General features: G+C 40.4%; 1 protein-coding gene across 7 annotated transcripts in view; it reads right to left on the bottom strand.

The window, feature by feature from the left end:
• The window catches only part of LIMCH1 (LIM and calponin homology domains 1), a 188,044-nt gene that overhangs the window by 90,861 nt on the left and 72,815 nt on the right, over window positions 1–24,368 (bottom strand). For all 7 annotated transcript variants that reach the window (XM_074866061.1, XM_074866062.1, XM_074866065.1 and 4 more), the window contains exon 3: window positions 14,096–14,165. In XM_074866061.1, coding sequence (XP_074722162.1) covers window positions 14,096–14,165 — 70 coding nt within the window. The remainder of the gene's footprint in view (window positions 1–14,095; window positions 14,166–24,368) is intronic.

Below are 24,368 nucleotides of genomic sequence, written 5' to 3'. Positions count from 1 at the left end.
CTCTACACTGCCCTTCCTAGTGACTGAGGAGTGTTCATCAGACACAGTACTGCCTTACTCAAATGCATGGACCCAGCTGAGGCTCAGAACTGCACTGAAGCTCATCAGCCCTTAAATCTGGAGATCCAGCTAAGAGCTACCCGGGGTTTACAAGGTCAACAGATGTAGCCTCATCCAAAAACAGGGGCTACAGAGCCATGCAACCACCTTAGGTGATGTGGGAACACTGTCCAAACTGCTGCACTGGAGCCCAACCACCCAGGGGGTAGCAGACCCCGGGCACACATGCTCTTTGTATCTGTGCGTGTACAGCCAGCCAGCCCTGAGCTGCACAGGGGCTTCAGCCTGCCCCATGCTCTGCGCATGACTGCAGAGAGCCCGGAGAGTCAGCTAGCACATGAGCAGCACCCACTTTCTGGGGCTTTTTGCTACTTGTAAGTCCCTAAAATGTGCTATGCTGCACTGCCAGGTTGATCTCATGCCTTTGGGCCACTTGCCCCCAAATGGGAAAGGCGCTGGCGTCGAGCAGCTCTCCTGCAAGAGCTGTTCTGTGGCTGTGCCGAGACAGGGTGATAGATGCTGCTGCCAAACCCAAGAAGGCTGTTCAGTGAGTTGCCCACACCCACAACACAGAGGTTATCCAGGGTTTTCCATTCTCTGTCATATCCCAAACTCCACCTTCCATTATCCTGAATAGAGCAGTTGACTGTTTTTCCTCTTATTTACTTCCCATCCGCTTCCTAACCTCAGTCTGACACTTTCATTCCTCCAACTTGGATTGTAAAGTTATAAAGGACAAGAATATTTGTACACTGTTATACAAAGAGAATAAATCATACTGGAAGCTGTGATGGAGAATGCTGACCACAGTCTTTGAAGTTCTTGGTCTGCAATTTGCTTATGTTATAGTTTGTACGCAGGCTTAAGTGCTGGATTAGTAATATCGCTCATCAAAGCTCAGCCAAACAAACTGTAATAAGCAAGGTGAACTACTCTTGTGAAGATAAAACTATCTGCAAGAATTTTTCATGCAGGTACGAGAACACCAATAACTCACAGTTCTTCAAAAAATAGGTACAAGTCTGGAATCCAAGTAGTTTCAGTTCTCTAAGGTCATATTTTAGAAAGTAAATTTTAATCAGGATTTGGTGGCTCAAGAGATTGGGTAATAGTATTTAAAAAAGCAAGCGATTAATCTCTGATCAACCAGAGGGTAGGGACTAAAGAGCATTTAAGGTCTCAAACACCCCTGGGAACTAGCCAACTTAGTCTAACACTGTGGATGCTGACTCTAGGCAGATTTTGGATTTTGTATTTTCTCACGCACAGTCCTCATGTTTATGAGTAGCATAAATGTCACTAGAAGTACTCCATTATACTCCCCAAAATTCTGCATTAGAGTTATGCCTATGAAGCGCCAATGACTTAGATACCAGGTTTGCTGATAACACTGTGCTGACAAATACCTTGTTTCTCTGATTCCTTTCTAACTGTATCTATGTGTTGTTTCTTAATTACAAACTTCCGAAGGCAGAGACTTCAGATGTCATATAGCGTCTACCATTAAAAAGGATGAGGAGACTCATACCAGTAAGTTGATACTTTGCAGGAAAACAGATTTTGATCACTGCTGACTGTATCATTTAAAGATGTGAGATGTTCAGAAATTGAGGCCAGGCATATCTGAAGATACAGATCCTAAACTCCCTTCAAACTAATCATAATGTTGGATTGACTTTTGCTCTTTTGATTGTTTTAGACAGAATGAAAGAACAAGCAACAACTGGTGTGATATAGCTGAAGATAAAGTATCACCCATTCTAATATAATTCTGCTAATACCTTGCTTACTCAAATTTTTGTTTGACTGCAACATTCTCAAAGAGAATGTAATTATCTTGCTTCTTCCTTGTCTAAAGTTTCTAGTCCACTGACATATCAGATTCCACCCAGTCACTATTCAGCACTGTAAAAACAAAATACAGGCGTGCACACTAAGAAGGAAGATCAAAGTAGCCTGACTACTTCTCAAAAAACCCAGAACAAAACAAAACCCAGCCTCCTATGACAAGCTTTGTCAGTGTTTCTTTTTTACATAAGTCTGTTACTAAACACTGGCTTTAGTAACGAATTTTATGTGTTCTTTTGGTGCACAACATTTATTTATTTACTCACTTCTCTTTGCCTCTTTATAGGCTTTTATTAAAGCTCTGACAGAACTCTCTGGAGAGCATTCCATTTGATTTACCAGTTTGCAACTAGTTTTGTCAATGATTGATGCAATTCCTGCATTTGTTCATAATTTGCTTTATGAAATGCCAGAATATGCACTGTTTCCAATACACAGTATCAAGCCTGTAATACTAGTACCTTTTTTTAAAAAAATTTGCTTGTATTTTCTTTGAAAATAAACAGCACAGCAAAAAAGCATGTCTGTGTCTGATGTATATGGCACTGTCAGGACATTTCAAGTTATGCTTTTCATGCAGTTGTTATGGCTTAAGAAGAAACTACTGTCTGACCTCTTTAGGGGTAACAGGAGAAACTTAATGAAAGAAAACATCCGAGAATTGTACAAAAAGAAAGGTTTTTTTCTGCTTCTTCATATGTCAAGTAAAAGCTGCATAAATTATTTTACTAGATCAGAATTCGAGAGATTTTATTAGCTTGTGCTACTGACCTGTGCAGACAGTTTTCTGGCACAATTTTCACGACTTGTTTGCAGTATCACCTCAGTGATCCAGAACTTCTTGTTATCCCCACAAGGGTCAAATTCCTGACATGTATTAATTACACTGAAAATTGCCCTGGATTACTTGAAACCTCAAATAACTGAACCTATTCACCATCCTCCCTTTTAAATAACAGAGGACATACTGTAGAGTGGTGCTAATACTTTATGGCTGATCCCTGTAACTCCAGAAATTAATACACAAACGTTACACTTCTGATCTAGCAGATCTGTCAGCCTTGGTCTGAAAACCAGGCTCAAGAGGCAGAGAGTGTTTATAGTGTGGCCGTGGGCTGTGGGGCAGGAGATAAGAAGGACAGGAAGGTCAAAACCAAAAACCACTGACCAGCATTCCTGATCCACGCACTGCTGGCCAAGGAAACTGAGCTGCTTCACAGTTCAGCCTTCCCTAGTTGCCAAAATGACCTTGGATCCCTCCCATAGTCAGCCAAAGACTAGCTGCTGCCTGCACAGTAAATACATGTCCCACTGACACTTGAGCTTTTACAGTTCTGGCTACTGGGCTCCATCTCCTTGTGCCCATCACTGGGCAGTCAGGCCTGCAGCTTCTCCCTGAAGGTGCTCACCAAGCAGCTTCACAGGAGCATTTATGACTGCATTATCAGGCCTTGAACGCAAAGATGAGGATGCAAAGACCTACTGGCAACTCACACATTCAGCCAACGGTAGGTATTAGCTCCAAGATCCCTAATGCTGTTGCTAGGCAGGAGTGGTAAAGTTAGGATTGGTTTTGGAAAAAACAGCAAGTCTCTTTCCAACCAAACTAGAAACGGTATTCAAAGAACAACAGCAATGGGCCAGCTTTCATTAAGAGAAGGTATTAGAAATATCCAGGCACGCTTGGTAACACCCGTGGGATTTGTTGGCTATGCAGCCAAGCTCCACAGCACCCAACCAACCCAACAGTTATAAAAGGCAAGAAGCAAGAGCACCAGCAGCCCAGGCTATCAGTTTAAGGCCTGAAGTTTGTTGCCCCACAACAGGTGCAAAGATAAGACTCACATCTGGCACTCAGTTCAACATGCCTCCCGACACACCAGTATGACTTTGCAACACACCAAGTCAAGTAACATCTCTCTAGCTGTTGCAGTAAAAGTAGAGCAAATAATACCAACATTACCACTAAAAGGGAAAAGAAAGGGGAAGGGGGAAAAGCATAATGTTTACCATTGTCCTTATGGGGAAACACAAGCTTGATTCTAAATTGTGCATGAGAACTAGCACAGTTCAAAGAGAAAAGCTGTGGTGATGAAGGAACGTACAGAATGGACTGAAAAAAAGCTGAGCTGAACTCAGTACACACTTGGATGCATGCACACATTTAGCAAGTTCAATACACTCTCTTGAAAAGTCTGAAAAGAGAACTCCTTTTCACACGTTTCACAGTAATAAATCAGTGCACACTATTGCCCCAAACAGAAACCGACATTCGCCATCTAAGTAACAGTGCTTCCCGCATGAAGATGAGGAGGCAGAAACAAACAAAGAAGTGGCAATAGAAAGAACTTTAACAGAAGGACACCAGCTAGCCGAGGACTGCCTCTGTACTGCAATATTAATTTTCTAGACCGTTAGTTATATTGCTAACCTAGCAATGAATGTGTAATTCTCCTACTAAGCTGCGGGACAGATTTCCACATAGCATCACAAGGCTGTTCAGCTTTCAAAAGGTTAATAGTTAATGGCTTTGACGTCCCTCAGTCAGATAGTTCAGCTTACCACCGTATTTTGCCCAAGCAATTAACCAAGCTGCTTCCTCTGCAGCATTAATTTTAACAGGTTTACAATAGTATCATTAGACCTCTGGACATTTAAGAGGAAGTGCATTACAATTGGAAAGCATTGTGCCAAGCAGGAAGCGAGTGGCTTTAATCCAGGAGCACTGAAGAATGCAGAAGGCAAGGAGACTTCAGTGTCACATATTTCAGCCTCTATGAACTCTTGACCACAGCACCGGACTGCAAAATTTTACTGGGCTCTTAAACCAAAGAAATCACTGTGCACAGATCTAGTTTTCCACTAGTTTGCCTTTTCGCTTGTTTGCTTTAAGCCAGGGAAACAACTGCAATGTGATCTTTGGAGCGAGACACGTTCCATCATCTGCATTCAGCACGTAGGCTCCTGCTAGCGACATGCACATCATCTGACAGAAATCCACTTACAGTGCCCGGAAAGGTTTTCAGCGTAGAAACAGTACGAACAGTTGCTAGCAGACGTAAACTGCAACAGACTTCACCAAGTTGATTCACAGCCAGGAAGGGGATTAGAGACAGCATTCTTCTGTCACCATCTTCAGCCCAAGGGCCCGGGTCACAACAGACCGTTGCTAACTCATGCTTGCTCCCTTTTCACAAGAGAAGGTAATAGGAAGCTTGAGCCTCCCTGGCCCATTTTGAGGTGGCAGATCTGTCAGTCTGACCACAGTGTGGAAACTTTTGTTCCCGGGGACTTCTCAGCTTAAGAGCTATTGGGAAGGCACCCTCCCCTTTCACATTTTCAGTGCTACTGTTATCTAGTTATCAACATTCTCCAGATCGTATCACATGGATTTCATGTGCAGCAGCACCTGCCTCTTGGATGTTGTAAGAATGCGGGGTAGCAGCAAATACAGCAAATATTCTTACTCTGGTCAACCCCATTTACGCTGAATTTAGTTCTCACTCTCTCAAATAAATACTGGCATCTAGCTGTTCCCTGCAGCAGAGGCTACATGTCACTGAAAAAAACTGTTGAGGATCAGAGAGTATTTATAGCGCAGACCTACAGACTCCAACCTGTGAGAAGCTTTCCAGAATTAGGGAGTGAGAGTACTACTAAGTATAAACACAGACAACATTTAAACAAGGGATTTCAGAATTAGACTTTCCCAAGTTCCCACATCCTTCGATTTTGACCAATAACTTAAGGGTTACACTTAAGGATTAAACTCCCTAGCTGCAGTTTCAGAACCACTTTAAACTGATTGAATGACACCTCCTTCACCAACTTGGTGAGCCTCTTTCTTCCCTCCTGCCTGCACTCCTGCTCATGCAGTTACATGCTGTAAGATGGAGAACGGTATTTTTCAGCCAGATCAGTTGCCCACTCCAGCTAATAACCATATGAGTGCTAGTGCTAGCATAGCAGGTGTAGGAAAGTCAAATTCAGAGCAGCTGAAAGCAACCATAGCCTCAGGTCTAGCTTTTCTTGTTAAGGACAAAAGCTGATACATCTTACAGCCTCAAGGTAAGGATAGTTGTAGCTCTGCTTATTTTATATGTACTGGCCTCCATGTATTTATGCAGTGCACCAGCTCAGTGCTTCTTTCTATATCCTCACTGGCTAAGTAACAGATTTTTCAACAGAAGTTACCCAAAGATTGCGGGTGCCTGGATACAACTCCAACAGTGCCACATTCATCACAGTGCACAGGCGACTCATTCGCAGACTCAGGGCATCCAACTCCTCCACAGAAAACTCCTGAAGATAGTACACGCCTCCAGAGCACGTGGTATTTGCCCAACTATTAAGAGAAGTCATAAGCTTCAACAGTGGGATTTGTCCTGGAGAGTTTAAGTCATTCTGCTCAGGAGGCCTTTCGTTTCTAAGACAACAGCTTGAGGAAGGCATGGGATTCTTCATTTACTGCAGCCCTACGCTACATAGCAAATAGCATTTTGTTTGTTAAACTATCATTTTTTCTGATACTTACAGATACTTTAAGATTATTCTTCAAAAGCTTGCCATTTCTGCAATAGTCTTTTAACCAGAGTCAGTAAACCAACATAATGCAAGTCATGGCTGAACTTGCAGAAGGACACTTTAGTATCTGAAGGCAAATCTAAAAATTAATCCAGTGGGCAACCTGCATTTTCCACGGGTACAAAATGAGCTCCTCCTGGAAGCCAGCTGCCCTCCCCAGCCTGAGGAAAGACTCTGTCATTTATAGTAAAGGTTAATACCATGATAAGGGCAAGTTCACATTTCAGCTGCCTGGCATTAGGGCTTCAACAGCAGCAACGTTTTCCTTTATGCCATTTTCATATGTTACCTCTGGAATCCTTCACTTTATTAGACCTCCTATGTCAAAAAAAAAGAGTAAACAATCATTACACTAAGCCTTTATTTATATAGTTTTATAAATAACATATTTGTGAAGTCACTTGACAGCCCCAGAACAGGTAGACTGTTTGCTTTTAATTAGGCACTTTTTCTAAAGTGTGGTAGTTGGCTCTCCCTTCTCAAGGCTGGGTATGTGTGTAAAGCAACCAACCAGAAAACTAAAAAAAGAGATTCTCTGCAGTGACCATCCTTCTCTTGGTTTTAACACAGAAAAGGTTCCCCTTACCTCTGGATTTGCATATTAATATTTTAAATTATTCAATGTGAATGCTAATTATAAGCCTATTGATTAAAGCCATGGTTGAAGACTCAATTTGGGAAAGCAGTCTAAAAACAGACTGTGAATGACACAGGAATGCCTGTGATATTTTTGTAAGTGTTATTTATTATTTGTATTAACATACTGTCTAGGAGTCCTGGCCATGGAGCAGGACTCATGGGGTGAGGTGTAGACAAAAACAGACTAGCAGATGATTCTTGCCACAAAGAGCTTACACATATTATTAGCATTTGGCCAAACCAAGTCATGACATTCTCAGCAGCAGAGCTCAGCAGGCTCAGGGCACAGCTTAAGCTGACTGTGAAACCACTGCACCTTTGAATCCTAACCAGTCTAGTTTGGGAATGTGTCTCAAAAACATGACAAAGTTTGCATCTGTCCACAGCAGCTATGGTTCACAGCTGTCCTTCACGTGTGTCCTACAAACCTTTACCCATCCTGGCTGGTGTCATCCGGACCCAACAAGGAAACTGTTCAGCGCACTCTGGGTGCTAAATGAGAGATTCAGCTTATAACAAGGGACAGATTCCTGGCAGAAAGAGACTGTTTCCTTAGTGTGATGAGTAGTGGTCCCAGCCAACAAACAGCTTAGCTTACTGAGTGCACTGTAAGCACTGCAGCCAAGGAAGCATCCAGAAGAAGAAGGGACTTCAAGGCCAGCAGTGAGGTTGGTCTGCAGAAGCCCTGGCCGAGTGCTGGCTGGGGTCAGTGATTCAGGAAGCACACAGAAAACTGGGAGGGATCAATAACAGCCAATTCAGAAGCAAATGAGATGTCACTCACTTCAAGTTTCACCTCCAGCCATCATAAACGCAACACTCCAGCTGGTAGCTGAGGACAGAAGGTACCAGTCATGGATGTTAAGGACAGCTCATGAGCCAGAGCGGGATGATGAACATGAAGACTGCTAGGAGCTGGCTGAACTCACTTCTCTGAGGGTATGCTTTATAGCTAAACACAGCTCAGACCATCAAAAGCAAATAAACAATGTGGGGTCATTTACCTCCCTTTGGGGTTTTTGATAGTTCATGTCTTATTAGTTTCCTATTATTTCAGCCTCTCTTACATCCATACATCAGGTTAAAGTTCAAACTTGGAAGCCTGGACAACATAGGCTGAATGAAAGTACAGCAGTGGAATATGTCTCCAGCACATATGCTACTGTCAGATCGATGATTAGTTTCCAGCATCAAAAGTATGAGAGATTTGGAGCCAAACCCAACACCAGAGCAAACACATCCATTTCAACCAATAAAATACTAAATGAGATGCCGGTGTTGTGTTTTGCATTTGACTCACTAGTTTTTCTCTAAATGAGAGGAGAGCAATGCTTTCTGGACAGCATTTGCATGGTTAATTGGAAACAATAAAAACCATCAATTCAGTCTGAAATAAAACCAGCTGAATTTCAATGTAAAATTTTAGATTTTATTGGTTTGCATCTGATGTTTTTCCTACCAATGCTGCTTCCTCTATGCTTCCTGCCAAATTTGAACCGATGGCTGTTTTCCTCTTCTGTGATGAATTAAACTACAGTGTCACTGTAGATTGTTCCACACAGACTCTGTTTACAAAGAGCTTGGTTAAGAAACACCTGCTAGTCTACTTTTGTATTCTTCACAAAACTCAAAAATGTTTGTGAGTACAGCATACAACTCAATTCATTAAACAGGAATTTTATAAGGTAGCTCTGTCCAGCTCAGATGACACCAAAACAAACAGGCAGGAAAATCTAAATGAATAATAAATTTCAAGGCAGAGTCTAAAAAAAAAAACTAAAAAAGGGTAAAAAAACTAAACAAGACACGCATAAAGGACACAACGATACAATCATATTTTTAAATGATGCTATTGTTTTAGTGAAGGGATTCAATACATATTACTGTACATGATGAGCCAAAGCACACAGTGCTGCTCTGAACCACTGACCAGATCCTAAGTATTGTTTTAGTCAAGTATTCAGATATCAGAACTGAAGGCAGGCACAGGAGATGTTTAGAAGCCCATTACCATTTATCAAGGAAGATCCACAGAAACCATGGCAGAACAGTTTGCACAGCATTTTGCTATGATGTTGACACTTTGCTTTCCATCAACATTCACAAAAATGCTTTTGGGATGCAAGTGCCAAGAACTTACTGTTTTTAGACAGTTAGGAAATTTTGCTTCTGTTTACTTCATGTGTACCACAACTTACACAGCAAGGCTTTTTTTATGGATACAATTGTGCCATCAAATGAATCCAGCAGCAAGAAGTACAAAATAAGTAAACAGAATTTATCACGTATTATGAATATTATATATATTTATATTCATACTACACATATGATATATATTTTTATATAATATATACATTATATTATCATATAATATATACATATATTACATATATTATATATGTATTTATAATATATAGAGATATATATTTTTATATATATTACAACAGGAGCAGGCTCTTTCCAGAAAGTACTACAAAGAATTAAAGTGAGAGTAAGAAACTAAAAGAAAGAATGAGAATATAATTTTTTAAGGAAAAAAAAATTGTAACACTAAAGTATGAGTGGAAAGAGTGATCAAAATAATTCACATCAGTTGAAGTTCCATATATTTCTCTATTTTTCTCTATTTTTAATTCTGTGAAACACACTACACTGTATTTGGGTCTTGTAATTTTATTTTCAGGTTCTCATCTGCATGAAGAAAAAAGATCTCATTTGCTGAACTTAATTAGAAGCACAATCTTCTGAAAGCTAATACAATGCTGAAATTTCTTTGGGACATCATATGACTTCAAAAAAAATACTGGAGTTTATGCAACAGTACAGCATAAGAGCAAATTACCAGCACCAGCAGACAGGTAGCTATTCTTAATAAGGTTCGTAACAAGTTCCCAGAGAACACTTTGCCAAGAGAAACTTCCTAGAAAAATAATCACAGAAAAAAATACCACCTTGTTTTCAAAGGAACAAGCTTTTTTAAACAGCACGTTACAGTTTTATTCATCTTGATGCAATAACCATGCAACCAGGTGACTTTTGCAGAGCTATTTTTTCCATTGCTAAATCATACAAATGCCACAAAGTTGAGGACCGCACACAAGCTGAAAACGGGATGCCACAGTAAACAGATTTTTATTCAGTAGTACTGAAACATGAGCCAAGATCCAAGCTAAAGTTCAGCCCTCCAACTTTGTCTTGACTACTTCCTACTATTATATGTGAGATTCTTTCACACAGCCTCTGAAGTAAGTGTCTGAGCTCCTGTGGGGATTGTTCAAGGAACTGAAGTAATGCTATAAACTCTCCTAAACCCTGTCAAACAAAAGATAAGGCAGAAACCTTTTATTTTCTCACAGAGTGACATTATTCAGGGGCAGGAAGCAAAAACTAGACATTTTTTTAAGGAAAAAAGATAGTCAACATACAGTGGTTAGCATTACAGAGCAAAGCTTATCTACAATGATGCTTGAAAGTTTTTATTTCTATAGAATTAAATATATAATATGGTATACTTGTACAAAATTGCAGTTAGTAGAAACCTTAAAAATTAGTTGTGCCCACAATGGACATCATACAAAAATGAAAGAAACAAACAGCAACTCACTGAAAAAATTTTTGTAAAAAATCACTTATACATGAATTATATTCACTGTACTCTAATAATCCATCTTTGTAAGACTTCTGCAGCTTCAGATGGTCTTTTAATTAGTAACTCAGCCAAAACTTTTCCAGCCTTGCACAATTAAATACATGAAATGATGCTTCTGGGAAGCTGACAGTCTTAAAACTAAGATGTTCAGTATCAATTTCTCACATGAGAAAATTTCTTCTGGCAACACAGCTCTTACAGCAAAGCCTGCTATTCCCACCTAGGTCTAATATGTTCTTTGGATGTTTTGTGAATTTGCTTTTTGGTGGGAATGTTAGCTTTCTGGATTAATGAATACTGAACAGAAATGTAAATCTGAATACCAAACTGTTGGTCCTATGCTTTATTTCATTAAAGCAATGTATCATTTCTGCTGTGATAACAGAAGCAGTTGGCACTTACGGAGATCCAAGCAAATTACAAACAAGCCTGCCAAGCTGAACATATGTAATTCTGGATGTAATGCTGCATACAATCCACATCCTGACTTAGAATTGCAACTAGACAAAGATCATCTTTGTGTATTTATATGGCCTGTGCTTAGTTCAGCGGCGTGCAGATCCTCAGGTCCTTACTTTAACACTACAACACCATAACCAATAAATTTTGCTTACACGATTGGTGTTCTGGTATACAAAAGGTCTGCAACTAAGCCATTCCCTCTTAAACCACATGAGGAAGTCACTGGTAAGAATTTCAGAATAACTGCAGATTCATCTAGCTTTAAACATCAGGAAAAGTTTAAAGAATTCAGTCTGTCAACACTAGACCAGTTATACATAATACTTCACAGCAGTGTTATGAGAAGTCACTCAAACATGAAACATAGGCAAAATTTTACACCTGATAATACTCCCAGATGAACATCTCAGCATGTCTCTGATACAGGCTTCCAGTTTACTATTGCCTTCCTTCAAATAAAGCATACTTCATTTGTCCTTACAATAACAAAGGAGAAAAATAAAGTATCATCTGGAGAATTAGACTCAATTTGACATTTTGTGGAGCTACATAATACATGACTATTTGTGTCTCCAGTCATTAAAGATGAAACAGAAGGCACTTTGAGTACTTCACAACTACTCATAAGTTTTAGCTCCAACTCTGCAAAAAAGAAAACCTACCTATTGCCTCTACTAGTGAACTAAACACTTATTCTATCAGCTATCATGAAGAAATTAATTAATTCTGTTATTATTAAGTTACACTTTTTAGGCATCAGCAGTACCTGGGAGTCCAAAAGCATGTATCTCACACAAGGCAGAAAAGGTACTGAAGTTTTCACAGTATTTCTATGTGTACTGGAGGAAATCACACTCACTGGGGTGAAATAACTGGAAAGAAGTAACTATATACTATGTCAAGCCAACCAAAGCTAAGATAATAAAGAAAAGTTGGCAATAAATAAACGAATGTCCCTCATATGTGGTCAACTAGAAGGTATAACTGCTTCTGGACTATAGTGTCACTATTTTAATTTTTTTTTCAGACACATGTACATGGTACAGGCAAGAGAAAAGAGAAAGATACATCCTATACATTCAAACATACTCCTGATGTCTGTACTTTAAAATAATAGACCACAAATATGCGTAACAGACTACAATATTTGATCATTTAAATTCCCACACAATCCTTAAAACAGCCACTTACCACTCTAAGTAAAAATGGCAACAAAAGTCAGCAGATATGAAACTAGACACTTTTGAAAGCAAGAGGACATCTTGATGGCTTGCTTTCTTTGGAGCAATTCATTCACAGAACAGTAGAAAAAACCACCCGTTGGTAATGTTCAAGAAGCCAGAAGCACCAGTGAACTTTTTTAATAGCCTAATTATTTATTAGGAAAAATATTTAGAAAAGTAATTACTAAAGGTAAATAGAGGACACAGGTACAGAAGTAAAAAAGTCACTTTCCAACACAAAAAATATCTGCTGTATCATCAATAGCCTGAAAACTGCTTTTTTTTGGTAATGCTTTGAAGATACACATCTTGCAAGAGATATTTATCTCAAGGAATGAGAAAAACACACACACATAATTACTTTTTCTATGTCCCTCCTATTACAACCACCTTACCTTTGGGATTTTACATATGAATAAGAAAAAACCCAATGTAATTCAATATCATCCTCTTAAAACAGTCATAACAAAAATTGAGTCTTTCCTGAAAGGGATCCAAGGAAAAGAAAACTGCACTACTGGTATCTTTTGCAGCTGTTTATATCAAATATTCCTTTCAAATACGACTGTGTAGGAATAAAACTAGATGGGTTTTAGAGGCAAAAGAAAGGCACACAAGGAAACTTTAGAGAAAGGGTGGTGGGGATCACAAATTAAATCCTAAAACTAGACAGCGTTCATGCAGAAATATGCCTGTCAATCTACAGGTTGAAGGACCCAGCCTCAAAGGCCCTGTAATAACATTATAGAACCAATTTAAAAATTAATGTAACAGTTTCTAATACACTGAAACTTTTTAATGTGGTTTATAGAAAGGAACGTTAACCTCAGCTATCAACAAGTAATACAATCTGAATCTTGCACAACTCTAGTTGTGCAATGTGAGCGGTGCCAGAACAGAAAGGAACCACATATATAACTATATCGTTAGTCTAAACAGAGGATGGCCACCTTCCACATGCTCATGGGTCCTTTTACTCCCAGCCATATCTCAAGGTAAAATCAATACAGCCATGTTTCTATGTGGCTAATCCTGTTAGACCCAAAATCTGTTCATACCCCCACCTCCTTCCCCAACAGCAGGCACAGGACTGTGTCACCCCTTGAGGTGACCTTCTGAGAGCCCACGGGCTGTCAGAATGTCCGCTGTGGTCGTCTTCTTTTATAATAAATTATGGCCAACTTTTACTCTGCCCCTAAAGTCAACATGAAACAGTTCCCTAGATAGTCGCGCAATGAATGTTATCTGCAGACTGTGGTATTTTGAGGGAAGAGAAAATGAGACAAAATACACAAGTTTCCAAAAAACTATCTTTTTGTGGTGATAGCTTCTAACACATACATTCCAGTCTTTCTAAAGCTAGCACCACAACTGGAGGATGACATACAACCAAGAAGATATTCTTCCTCTAAAAATATACTCTGCCTCTTGAATACTGCCCACTTCTGATGAAAAGACTGGAAGGTCTTAAACTGACTACACAGAGAGTTCAGATTTCAGAGGGACTCTCCGAGTTTAGCAGGTTAGAAGAGATCAAATTACAAAAATAATTGCTATCTGAATCACACAGTCATAAAATCAAGGTGCAAAAAGCACCACTGAAAGATTTTTCTCCATTTGATATACTCACCAAACCTGCAATGGGGGTCGGTAGCCTATTGATCTTTTTTACCAATCCCGGCTTTATTGCATTCAGCAACCTGTTACAAGAAAAGAGTATTCATGAGTGGTAAGTCACAAAATCCAAATTACCAAACACTTGTCCCCAACTCATAAGGATTTCAGTATGACTAGAAAGGAAGAGTCTTTCCTTTCTCCCCTCTTGAAAACACACATGTACCCAAAGTTCCACCACTGAAATGAAGAAAGACTAGGAGGAAAAATAACCACAGCACAGTACTTCAAGAACATTTATTTTATACTCTAAATTGATCTAGATCACATCAGTCTTGACAGGATCTGGGTGAATTTTGTCACACCAGTCTGCCTCTGTTGCCTGGAGGCAGGTGATGCCTGGAAGGGCCTGAGAGCAGAAACCCAGAATGCATCCGAGTATCACCATAACTTGGGAAGGACGGTCTGGCAGTTTCTGCACTGCAGGAAAGTGAGAAAGGACATATGCTTCATGGGTGGCCTGTCTATTTTTTTGCATCTACACCTGAAATTAAACGCCATCCTTGCATATGTTGTGGAGAAGGGAGGTCCCCATAAAACATAAATGTGAGAAGACAAATAAAAAGGGAGTCCAAAAAAACCCACCTCATCATGAAATGATCATTAGGCCAGTGATATCACAGTTGAACACTGTTCAGTGCCCAAAGATTAGCAACTCCCCCAAACAAAGTTCCCAACCACCCATGAACACGCTATGAGAAGTGCTGACATGGCTCATTGTTAGAATATTCCAAAAAGTGACCAAGCCTCTAAAAGTGGGGAATTTTAATTATAAAATCCTGTTGCAACAAACACTGTTTCTTTACCACCCTTCTCACAAGAGAAAACCCTTATGCCTTTTATTCAAAGGAAAATTCAACCAGTCCCATCCATTGGGAAGAAAATCATCAGGTCAAGACACTTACTTCAAATTCAAGATCTTCAAAGAGAAACAAAGATGTCTATGCTAATTTAAAACTCTAAAAATGAGAATAGCCACTATGGAAGAGAGGAATCTCACTTTGTTCTGACACTGTCTCCATTCAAGAACTGACTCTTCTGGCAGCCTACTGTGATGGTAACATTATATTTAATATTTGAGAGGTCTGGCTAAGAAGTTTATCCTAACTAAAAGCACATTCCTTTCAACTAAAAATTAACAGTCTGTGATTGTTTCCAACACCCTGCTTCTGAGCTAAGATAACATGAGGTGTGCCACTCTTATAGGCTCCACCAAGAGCCATCTCTCCATAGTGTCATCTTATTTACTGCTGGATTCCTCCTTAGGACTGTGACAGTTAGCAAGCTCATTAAGGAGTCCATCCCTCCTGGGGGTGGATACCTGGCTTTGTTAACGTTGAAATGATTGTTTTTCCTCACCTCCTCTTTTTTCCCCCCGAAAAGCATATAGGTTGGGTCTTTGCAATCACTTGGAGAGAACAGGGGAGCAGAGCAGGAGACGCTATTCTAAACATTCTCTGTGACCACAGTTAATAAAGCTTCTGTTCAACCTGTCCCAAATTGTACTTGTGTTATTACACACTTGGAGTTCCCACATCTCCAACACCACCATAATCAGGAGTAGCAACAAACCCAACGTGAATGACATTTTTTGGAGTTGGGGGTATTTTTTTGATCTTCTTGCAGTTAAAATCTCTGTAACCCAAGCTCATATAGATTGCTGTACTATTCCTGCCTTCTGCTTAAGGTAGAATCTAACACTATTATGTCCTAAAAACAAATGATAAAATAATATACTTTCATATACAATTAACTTTTTTCCCCTGGATGCACAGAATGGCAAGAAAAGGACCACACATCTCCCTTCCCACAACCATAATTTTATTTCACAGATGGAAAATGAACATTACTTCTTTTTCCCCAGAAAGGCACTAACCTATCTTTCAGCCTTGCACAGCAGCAACCTTAATAAAACTATTATTTTCCACTCAGCTGCTGCAACAGACAATTTAAGATTTTATTTTTTTTGGTCAGAGCACTTCTTTCCAAATACTGTAGCTCTGCTGTGATTTCAATGGTCAATCTGCCTATTCTGTCTCAGGATAAAAGGGATATATTAGCTAAAGCATCCTATTTTCTTTATTACTCAAACGTGAATACATCAGGCACCATAACCAATATTGCAGGTGCAGATCAAAAGCTATAGACAATAATAGAAAGTAAAATAAAGAGGTCTTAGTGGAAACCTCAAATGCCAAAGCCCATTCTAAATAAATCTTCAATATGGCTTATACAGGCCTCCCTGTGAAATATGGGAGAAGGATAAAATGAGAGGCAGGAAAGGAGCAGGGAACAAATGTTTTAGATCACCATTTGGAGTCTGAAGAGGGAGGAAACGGGATGGGGCAAGATGGAAAAGCCTGAGGAAGAAAGGTCTCTATTATTAAAATGTTTACTTCCTGTTGGAAACATCTCTAAACAGGCTGGCACCAAAACCCCCAGGACTTGTTCACTGCAGAACGTGTCAAAGGGAGATTTCATAGAATTACAGAATCATTCAGGTTGGAAAAGACCCTTGGGATCATCAAGTCCAACCATCAGCCCTACTCTACAAAGTTCTCCCCTACACCATATGCCCCAGCATCTCATCTAAATGACCCTTAAACACATCCAAGGATGGTGACTCCACCACCTCCCTGGGCAGCCTATTCCACTGTCTGACCACTCTTTCTGTGAAAAATTTTTTCCTAATGTCCAGTCTAAACCTCCCCTGTTGCAGTTTAAAGCCATTCCCCCTTATTCTGTCACTAATCACCTGTGAGAAGAGACCAGCACCAACCTCTCTACAATGTCCTTTCAGGTAGTTGTAGAGAGTGATGAGGTCTCCCCTCAGCCTTCTCCTCCTCAGACTGAACAGTCCCAGCTCCTTCAATTGCTCCTCATAGGATTTGTTCTTCAGGCCCTTCACCAGCTTCATTGTCCTCCTCTGCACTCACTCCAGCACCTCGATACCTCTCTCATATTGAGGTGCCCAAAACTGGACACAATACTCCAAGTGTGGCCTCACCAGTGCAGAGTACAGGGGGACTATCACCTCCCCGCTTCTGCTGGTCACACTATTTCTGATACAAGCCAGGATGCCATTGGCTTTCTTGGCCACCAGGGCACACTGCTGGCTCATGTTCAGCCGACTATCAACCAACACCCCCAGATCCTTCTCTTCCAGACAACTCTCCAGCCACACCTCCCCAAGCCTGTAGCGATGCATGGGGTTGTTGTGGCCCAAGTGCAGGACCTGGCACTTGGCCTTGTTGAAGCTCATCCCATTAACGTTGGCCCACCGATCCAATCTATCCAAGTCTCTCTGTAGAGCCTCCCTATCTTCATGCAGATCGACGCTCCCGCTGAACTTGGTGTCATCTGCAAACTTACTGATGATACACTCTACGTCCTTATCAAGATCATCAATAAAGATGTTGAACAGAAATGGTCCCAACACCGAGCCCTGAGGAACACCACTTGTGACCGGCCGCCAGCTGGATTTAGCTCCACTGACCACCACTCTCTGGGACCGTCCATCCAGCCAGTGCTTGACCCAGCAGACCGTTCGCTCATCCAGGCCATGAGCAGCCAGTTTTCCTATGAGAATCCTATGGGGAACTGTGTCGAATGCTTTGCAAAAATCCAAGTAGACAATAGTCACAGCTTTTCCCTCGTCCAATAGTCGGGTCATCTTGTCATTTCTTCCAGAGCAGACTGGCTGCTTCGGAATTATTGCCTCATCTAGAGCAACAGTCCAGTTGCCAAAATACTGAGTGGTTTAAGCTTGCTCTGCCACCAACCTGGCTGAAAAGCTGTACTGTTTATGCAGAATGTCTCAATGGTCGCCTTCACTACACAGTTACTATCTGACCCTGCTTCTCGAAAAAGCCACTGAATGCACCTCTTCCTACATAGGTCAATATACACAAACTAAACTTTCTGTGCCAATTTAGACTCATACGGAGCATCTGTCTTGATATGTAAAGTTTTATCCTCCCGGTGGGTTTCTGTTGAAATACGGGGCAAACAAAAGCCCTAACCATTTTGCACTGGAGACCTGGCACAAAGCCTTTGGCCACAGCCCAGGAGAAAGAGTCTGCAGGGGAGATGACACTAACTCACACCTTCCCCTGGCAGCCCCCTACAAGTGCAGTCCCAAGCTTTCTTGCCCTGCCAACCCTAACCAAAGGACTTGGCTGCCCTGGGCCTCCTATCCCCAGCCATGTCTCAGGTTAAAGAGCTTGCAGGAGAGAAAACTTGCAGCCCACACCTTCCTCCAGCAGCCCCACTGTATCTGCAGCTCTAGCCTTTGTCCCTCCCCCAATCCTAATCCTAACACTAACCCTAGGCTTATTCTGAGGTGAAGACACTCAGACATGACCCCAGTGACCAAGTTCACAAAGAAAACATCTGCAGCCTAAACCTCCCTCTGGCCCCATTTCCAGTCCCACTACAGCTGTAGCTCTGGGCTTTGTCTCTCTCCCAGCCCTGAACCTGACCATAATACCGTGTGTTGACCTGTTAATAAACATTTGTTGTTATTTTTCAAAAAAACCCAAGATTTTGTAAAAAACCCCCATCAGCTACCATTCAGAAACATTGGCCACCAGTACATGGCAGAGTACCGTCCTGCCTACTGCACTGCAGACAGCAAAGTCAGGCAGCAGGCAGTCATCAACATGACCATAACCAGAAGCAGCTATTTTTCTGCACTCAGCTGCACAGCAAGTCTAAGTACCTGCACTATGGACAGGGGAACAATTCCAGCATCTGCTGTCCAACCTCAAAATTGTATGGAATCACATTACTCTCTCTCCAAAGACAAAACAACTTCACATTCTTCTGGAATCACAAATTTGATAACTTAAATAAGCATCAGAAATCCTGCTGAATGGATTGTTCTAGGACATTAAATTAAATCCTTAAAAATATATTTGTATCGCAGCAATCCCTGAGAAAGGTATAGAAAACACAGTGGCAGGACAAGTGTTGCAGGAGCAACATAGAACCCATCAGCTTCTACATCAGCTGAAACACACACACATTGTTCAGTGCTTTATTTTCACAACATTTACTTCCATTACGAGAGTTAACCATATACCTTTGTACCAAGTCACAGAGGGCAGGCAATCAACATAAGCCTTGCTACAACATACATTTAAAGCCCTATCCCCAGATTGTGTTAGACAAGTTACTTCCACCACCCATTCTTACAGCAGGAAGAGACTTGAAGGCACTTGCTCAAAAAACACACCTAGTTGATGGCAAATTAAGATCCTCTGCCTCAGCCATCTGATCTGTCTGGCCAGTTTAGCAATACTGATCTGTCTAAGGAAGGCACTAAGGTCCCTATTGGCACATTCAGACAGAGGGTTGAAGCCTAACAGGTCCTGAGTTGTACTGAGACTTTGAATGATGACTCGCTTCTCTGAGTACCTCCCAGCTCCTGCTGACCCTGTCTGACACTAACTCCTCCAAGGAAGCAGTCCTTTTTCTTGTGCAGTAAAAATCATTGGGGCTCAAGCATATTCATCCTTGTGAGGGCATAGAGGGCAGACACACTGTTCACTCCTAATGTAAATGTCAGACCCCAGTCTTGCCCCAAACTACCATGAGTTGCAAGCCCAGGTTTTCCCAACCACAAATTTAGTTCATGTTGTTGTACAGCTGTGTTCTTCAAACATAGAAAATCCTCAAGTGGATGTGCATCTTCTAAAGAAAAGAAGAAAAACCTTTGTATCCCTGCGTACCACATTCTGCTACGCCGAGGTTGGTAAGCTACTGTATAAACGGTCAGAGAGTGGAATTGTCGAAGCTGGAATAGAACTGTTGTTTTTGTTCTTTTTTTTTTTATTTATTTGTTTGAAATTTTTGTGGGTTGTTTTGTTTTTAAGGCAGTGGTAGTATTTTTCATACTCTTGTGTCTAGAAAAACAGATGTCAATGGGACAAGTTCAACTAAGCAGTCCTGAGAGATAACAAAACAGGATGATTTTAAATCTTCTGTTATTTTCTCCTTTTTCCTTCACCTCCAGTAAGGTACTGCTAATTTAAGGTCTGACACCACACAGTGCAGGAATAGTGGTTGAAACAAACCATAAAACAATGTCCTCCCATACTGTTTGCAAAAGGAGAATGTAGGTATATTCCCCAAGCTTGACCTTTTTGGCAGCTGGCATTTGGTCACAGCAGACATTTTGGAAATGACTGGCAAAACAAGTTTAGGGAAGACTTTTTAAAACACTTCAGCTTTCAGCCAACTTGTTTCTCACAGAAATAATTCTGGAGTATCAACAGCTACTTATGCAAGAAGTTAAATGACATTGGGAGGAAAAAAGAAAGAACAGAAATATAAAGACTGTAATATTTCTCATATTGAGGTTTTCTAGTACCTGATATGTCCAGTGTTTCTCTGACATGATCAGAAGGAAGATATGATAATGAAATTTCAATAAACTTTTTAACGGTAAAAGGAGCAAAGACATGAGAAAAAGAAATACAGATAAAATAGTTCTTTAAAGAATTCAAACAAAATACGATGAAGGCAAAAAACCCCAACAATCCCACTAAACACCCAAAACAGGATAAAACCAAGCCTTTTCAGGCTCCATCCACCAAACCTAAGTCTCTATACACACAGCTGAACCATTCTCCAGATCCTTCAGGCTCTCAGCTGGGATTTCTGCCCACCACCCCTAGCATTTATGCACCTGTCTGAGTCAGGACAATCCTCTGTTCTTCACTTCTCAAAGTGCTCTCGCCACTTTCAGTCCAACATCCACACACCCATCCTCCCTTTCCCCTGCACCAGGTGCTGGCATGGACTCTTCAGTAGTTAGCTGTTAAATGAAGCACGGTAAGACACCGCATAGAAGCCAAAACCTTAGAGCTGCCTTACCTTATGGAAATGACAGGGCACGATGCAAGTGGAAAGCTGCTCCATTCCTACTCTTATAGGGAGAAGCTAGGTCATTTCCTTCCCTCCCCCCCACCCGTCAAAAAGCATCTCTGATAGGTACGGGAAGAATCAATTGCTCTATTCGCTGCTGTCCCCAAGGCTTGGCATTCCAGGAGATAAGGTATCTCCACAGCAGGACAGACAAGCTGAAATCAGTACTAGCCACTGTGTGACTAACCTATTAGACCTTCCTAGGGTTATTTATCACCAGTTAAGAATTTGAAAAACTTCTGCCAGGAAGAGAAGGCGTTTCAGGCAACAGCTGATAAAAGATCTAATGAAAAGCATCAAGACAACTGCCCATGAAATTCTTGCAAGAAAGCGTCAGTTAAGAAAATATTCAAAGGATGGCTGCCAAAACCCAGCCTCCAAAAAGACCTTGTTTCTAAGAGGAAATGGAAGTAAAGCACTTTCAGAGAATAAGCTTCAGAAACAGAAAAAAAGAAAGGTTGAAGTGATGTGTGTTCACAGATCAATCCAGGCTGGAGGGACCAGTATCCAACAGAGTTCTTTGCTCAAATAACAGAACATATTCCTAAAAAGAAAAGCTGACTAATGACCTGATCTTAAAGTTAAAATTTCATATTTGAGAGTTCAGGAAATTCTATCCACAGTAAACTTTCACTGAGACATTTCTCTTTTTAAATTAAGTTTTACAGATTTACATTCTAACAAACAGCCTTTCAGCACTTGATAATTACTAGCCCAGACAGCTTGAATAGCCACATATTTTAAACTCATGCTCTAGTTGCAGCTCCAAAATGCCCCCAAATATTTGAAAAGGAGAGAAAAATCCACTATTAGTCTTAAAGATGAACAAATCACATCGAAACAGCAGACAATAAAAAGTCAAAATATTTTGTTGCAAAGGAAGTGGTAAAGAAGTTTCAAAATATAGAGATGTTCTTGAGGTCACAAAAATATTTTTGGGAAAACATTCTTGAGTGATTGCTAATGATGGCCACAACATTATTTATTTAGGATCAGATGAACAAGGTGCTTTTTTAACAAGCGGGACAGAACTGACTTTGTCCTATAAAGGGCTCACAGTCCAGTCTGATAAGTAAAAGGTGAATAAAGAACCATGCAAATAGGTAGCACTGAGAAAACAAGTATGCCAAACACAGGATCGCGTGGGTCTTTGCTCTGCCAAAGGCTAAAAATATGAACAAGATAGAGGCCTTGCAAAACAGCTCAAGAAAGGCAACAGGGAAGATCATGTATAAATAGATTCACAAGCTATTTATACAGAACCTACCACCACGACTGACATGAAGAGTGTCCCATGCTCCTATAGATTTACAGTTCACACATAGTTTTACACCGAGTAGCAATGGCCATGGATAATTGCCCAAAGTAGGTATCCAATATAATTTCTTAAACATACACTCTTGGAAAGCTGAAACCTCTCACAGGATTACCTTGCTTTGCACTTGAGCAACACTTTATTTGAATGGGTCAGTGTTTCACAGTCTCTTGCCCTGTCAATTACCAAGCTCCACTGAAAAAAACTCTACTATTTAGTCTGCTGAGATGCATATTTTTTTTAACATAAATACAAAGACAGGCCATTCTGACTGTACTCAACCATGCCCCTCAACAGCTACTCTCCTCTTCTCATGAACATAGCTTAGCATTATGGTTTACGTTACCTTTGACCCCTCACCTAAACTGAACTAATAAATAGCTCTTCATTATAACATGGCAATAAAACTTAAAGATTAAAAACTCTGGATTCATATAAAACTGTTTCAAATGTCCTCAAATGAACCTAAATCTTAATGCTTAATGAGCCTTGGGGCCTGTCTCTCCAAACTGGAGACATGCCAAATCCATGATTCTGATAACATTTTGGCTTTACAACGCAGAGCCTGAAAACTGCAGGAGAACACCAATCCCTTCTCACCTCAAGGCACAGGTCACATTCAAAACTTCAAGTATTCCTACGAAACTCAAATACCTTCTTAGTTTCCAGGAATATGAAATGCAAGCAAAAGCTTAATTAAGCTTAATGGCTGGGCATCCACTAGCTTCTCCAGTGAGGTATCTGGCAAGACAAGAGTCTCTGCACTGTACGCTACACAGCCAAGTGCTGAACTGATGCCAGGCCTATACCACTGACAGACAACTAGAATAACATATCTGCAAAATCCTACAATCTACAAAGACGAATGAGTACTTGTTTTTCCCTACCAGGTCTCCATAAGTGGCATGGCAATTTTACATAAGTGACATTAACTTGCAAGAACAACTTGATTTTTAAACAGCCAAACAACTGAAACACCATATATACAGAGAAGGCTGTTCTCCATACCTAACAGTGCCACTGACTCAGAAGACAAAGTTTTACTATTCCATAGCATTACACTTGCACTGATCTGGCACATATCCAGCCCTTGATGAAAACAGCATTCATGCCAGCCCAAATCTTAGTCAGATGCACTAGAACCATGATGCGAGCCCAAAGAAACTTTGCTCTCTGAGAAAAAGCAGCTCATTCATCACCAGTGACGTGAAGAACACAGCAAAAGAGATTTTTTATTTATAGAAGAAAATTAGTCTCATGACAGAGTAAATGATAATTTCCATTAATTCTTCACCACAATCACTTTCAGCTCACTCAGATCTATAGACACACTTTACTTTTTCTTTAAACACTACTGAAATAATCTGTGCATGACTAACTTCTTTTTTATTTAAAAGTAAAACCTAAAAACTTTCTTGTACTTTTTAAGAGCATATATTCCTAACATGCACGGCTGAAGGGAACTGCCTTTCCTAGATATTGTCCTACAAGAGAAAAAGTGTAAAACTTTTTCCTTAATTCACTGTACATATCCAATTTTACCAAGATTACTTAAAAGCAATAAAATACATTTGTATCTGCTCTTTCAAAAAATAATGAAAAAGTTACAGAGTCAAAGAATCCTGGTTTCAAACAATAAGCATAGTTTCTGCATATCTTACTAAGCTACGTAACACCATGTGCCAATATACAAAATAAGTGCCTCTAAGAAACAAAGAAAAGTTTGGAAAAATGCTCATAAGTTCGTAACCAGAACTGTATGTGCAAGTGACATCCATCTTTAACCACATATGGTTATTCCTCTTTCACATGTTTATGCCATGACTTCTCAAGGTATGCAGTTAAATATTCATTAGAACTTTCATGCTTGAAAAGAATCAAAGATTTATTATGCTTGCATTTACTGCTATAAATTGATTTACATACATAAAGCAGACACACAGCTGAACTGTTCTACATACAGAACCCAAGGTATTACACACAA

Source organism: Strix uralensis, chromosome 4 (assembly GCF_047716275.1).
Source record: "Strix uralensis isolate ZFMK-TIS-50842 chromosome 4, bStrUra1, whole genome shotgun sequence".
Taxonomy (NCBI): Eukaryota; Metazoa; Chordata; class Aves; order Strigiformes; family Strigidae; genus Strix; species Strix uralensis.
This window is presented reverse-complemented; position numbering and strand designations above follow the sequence as displayed.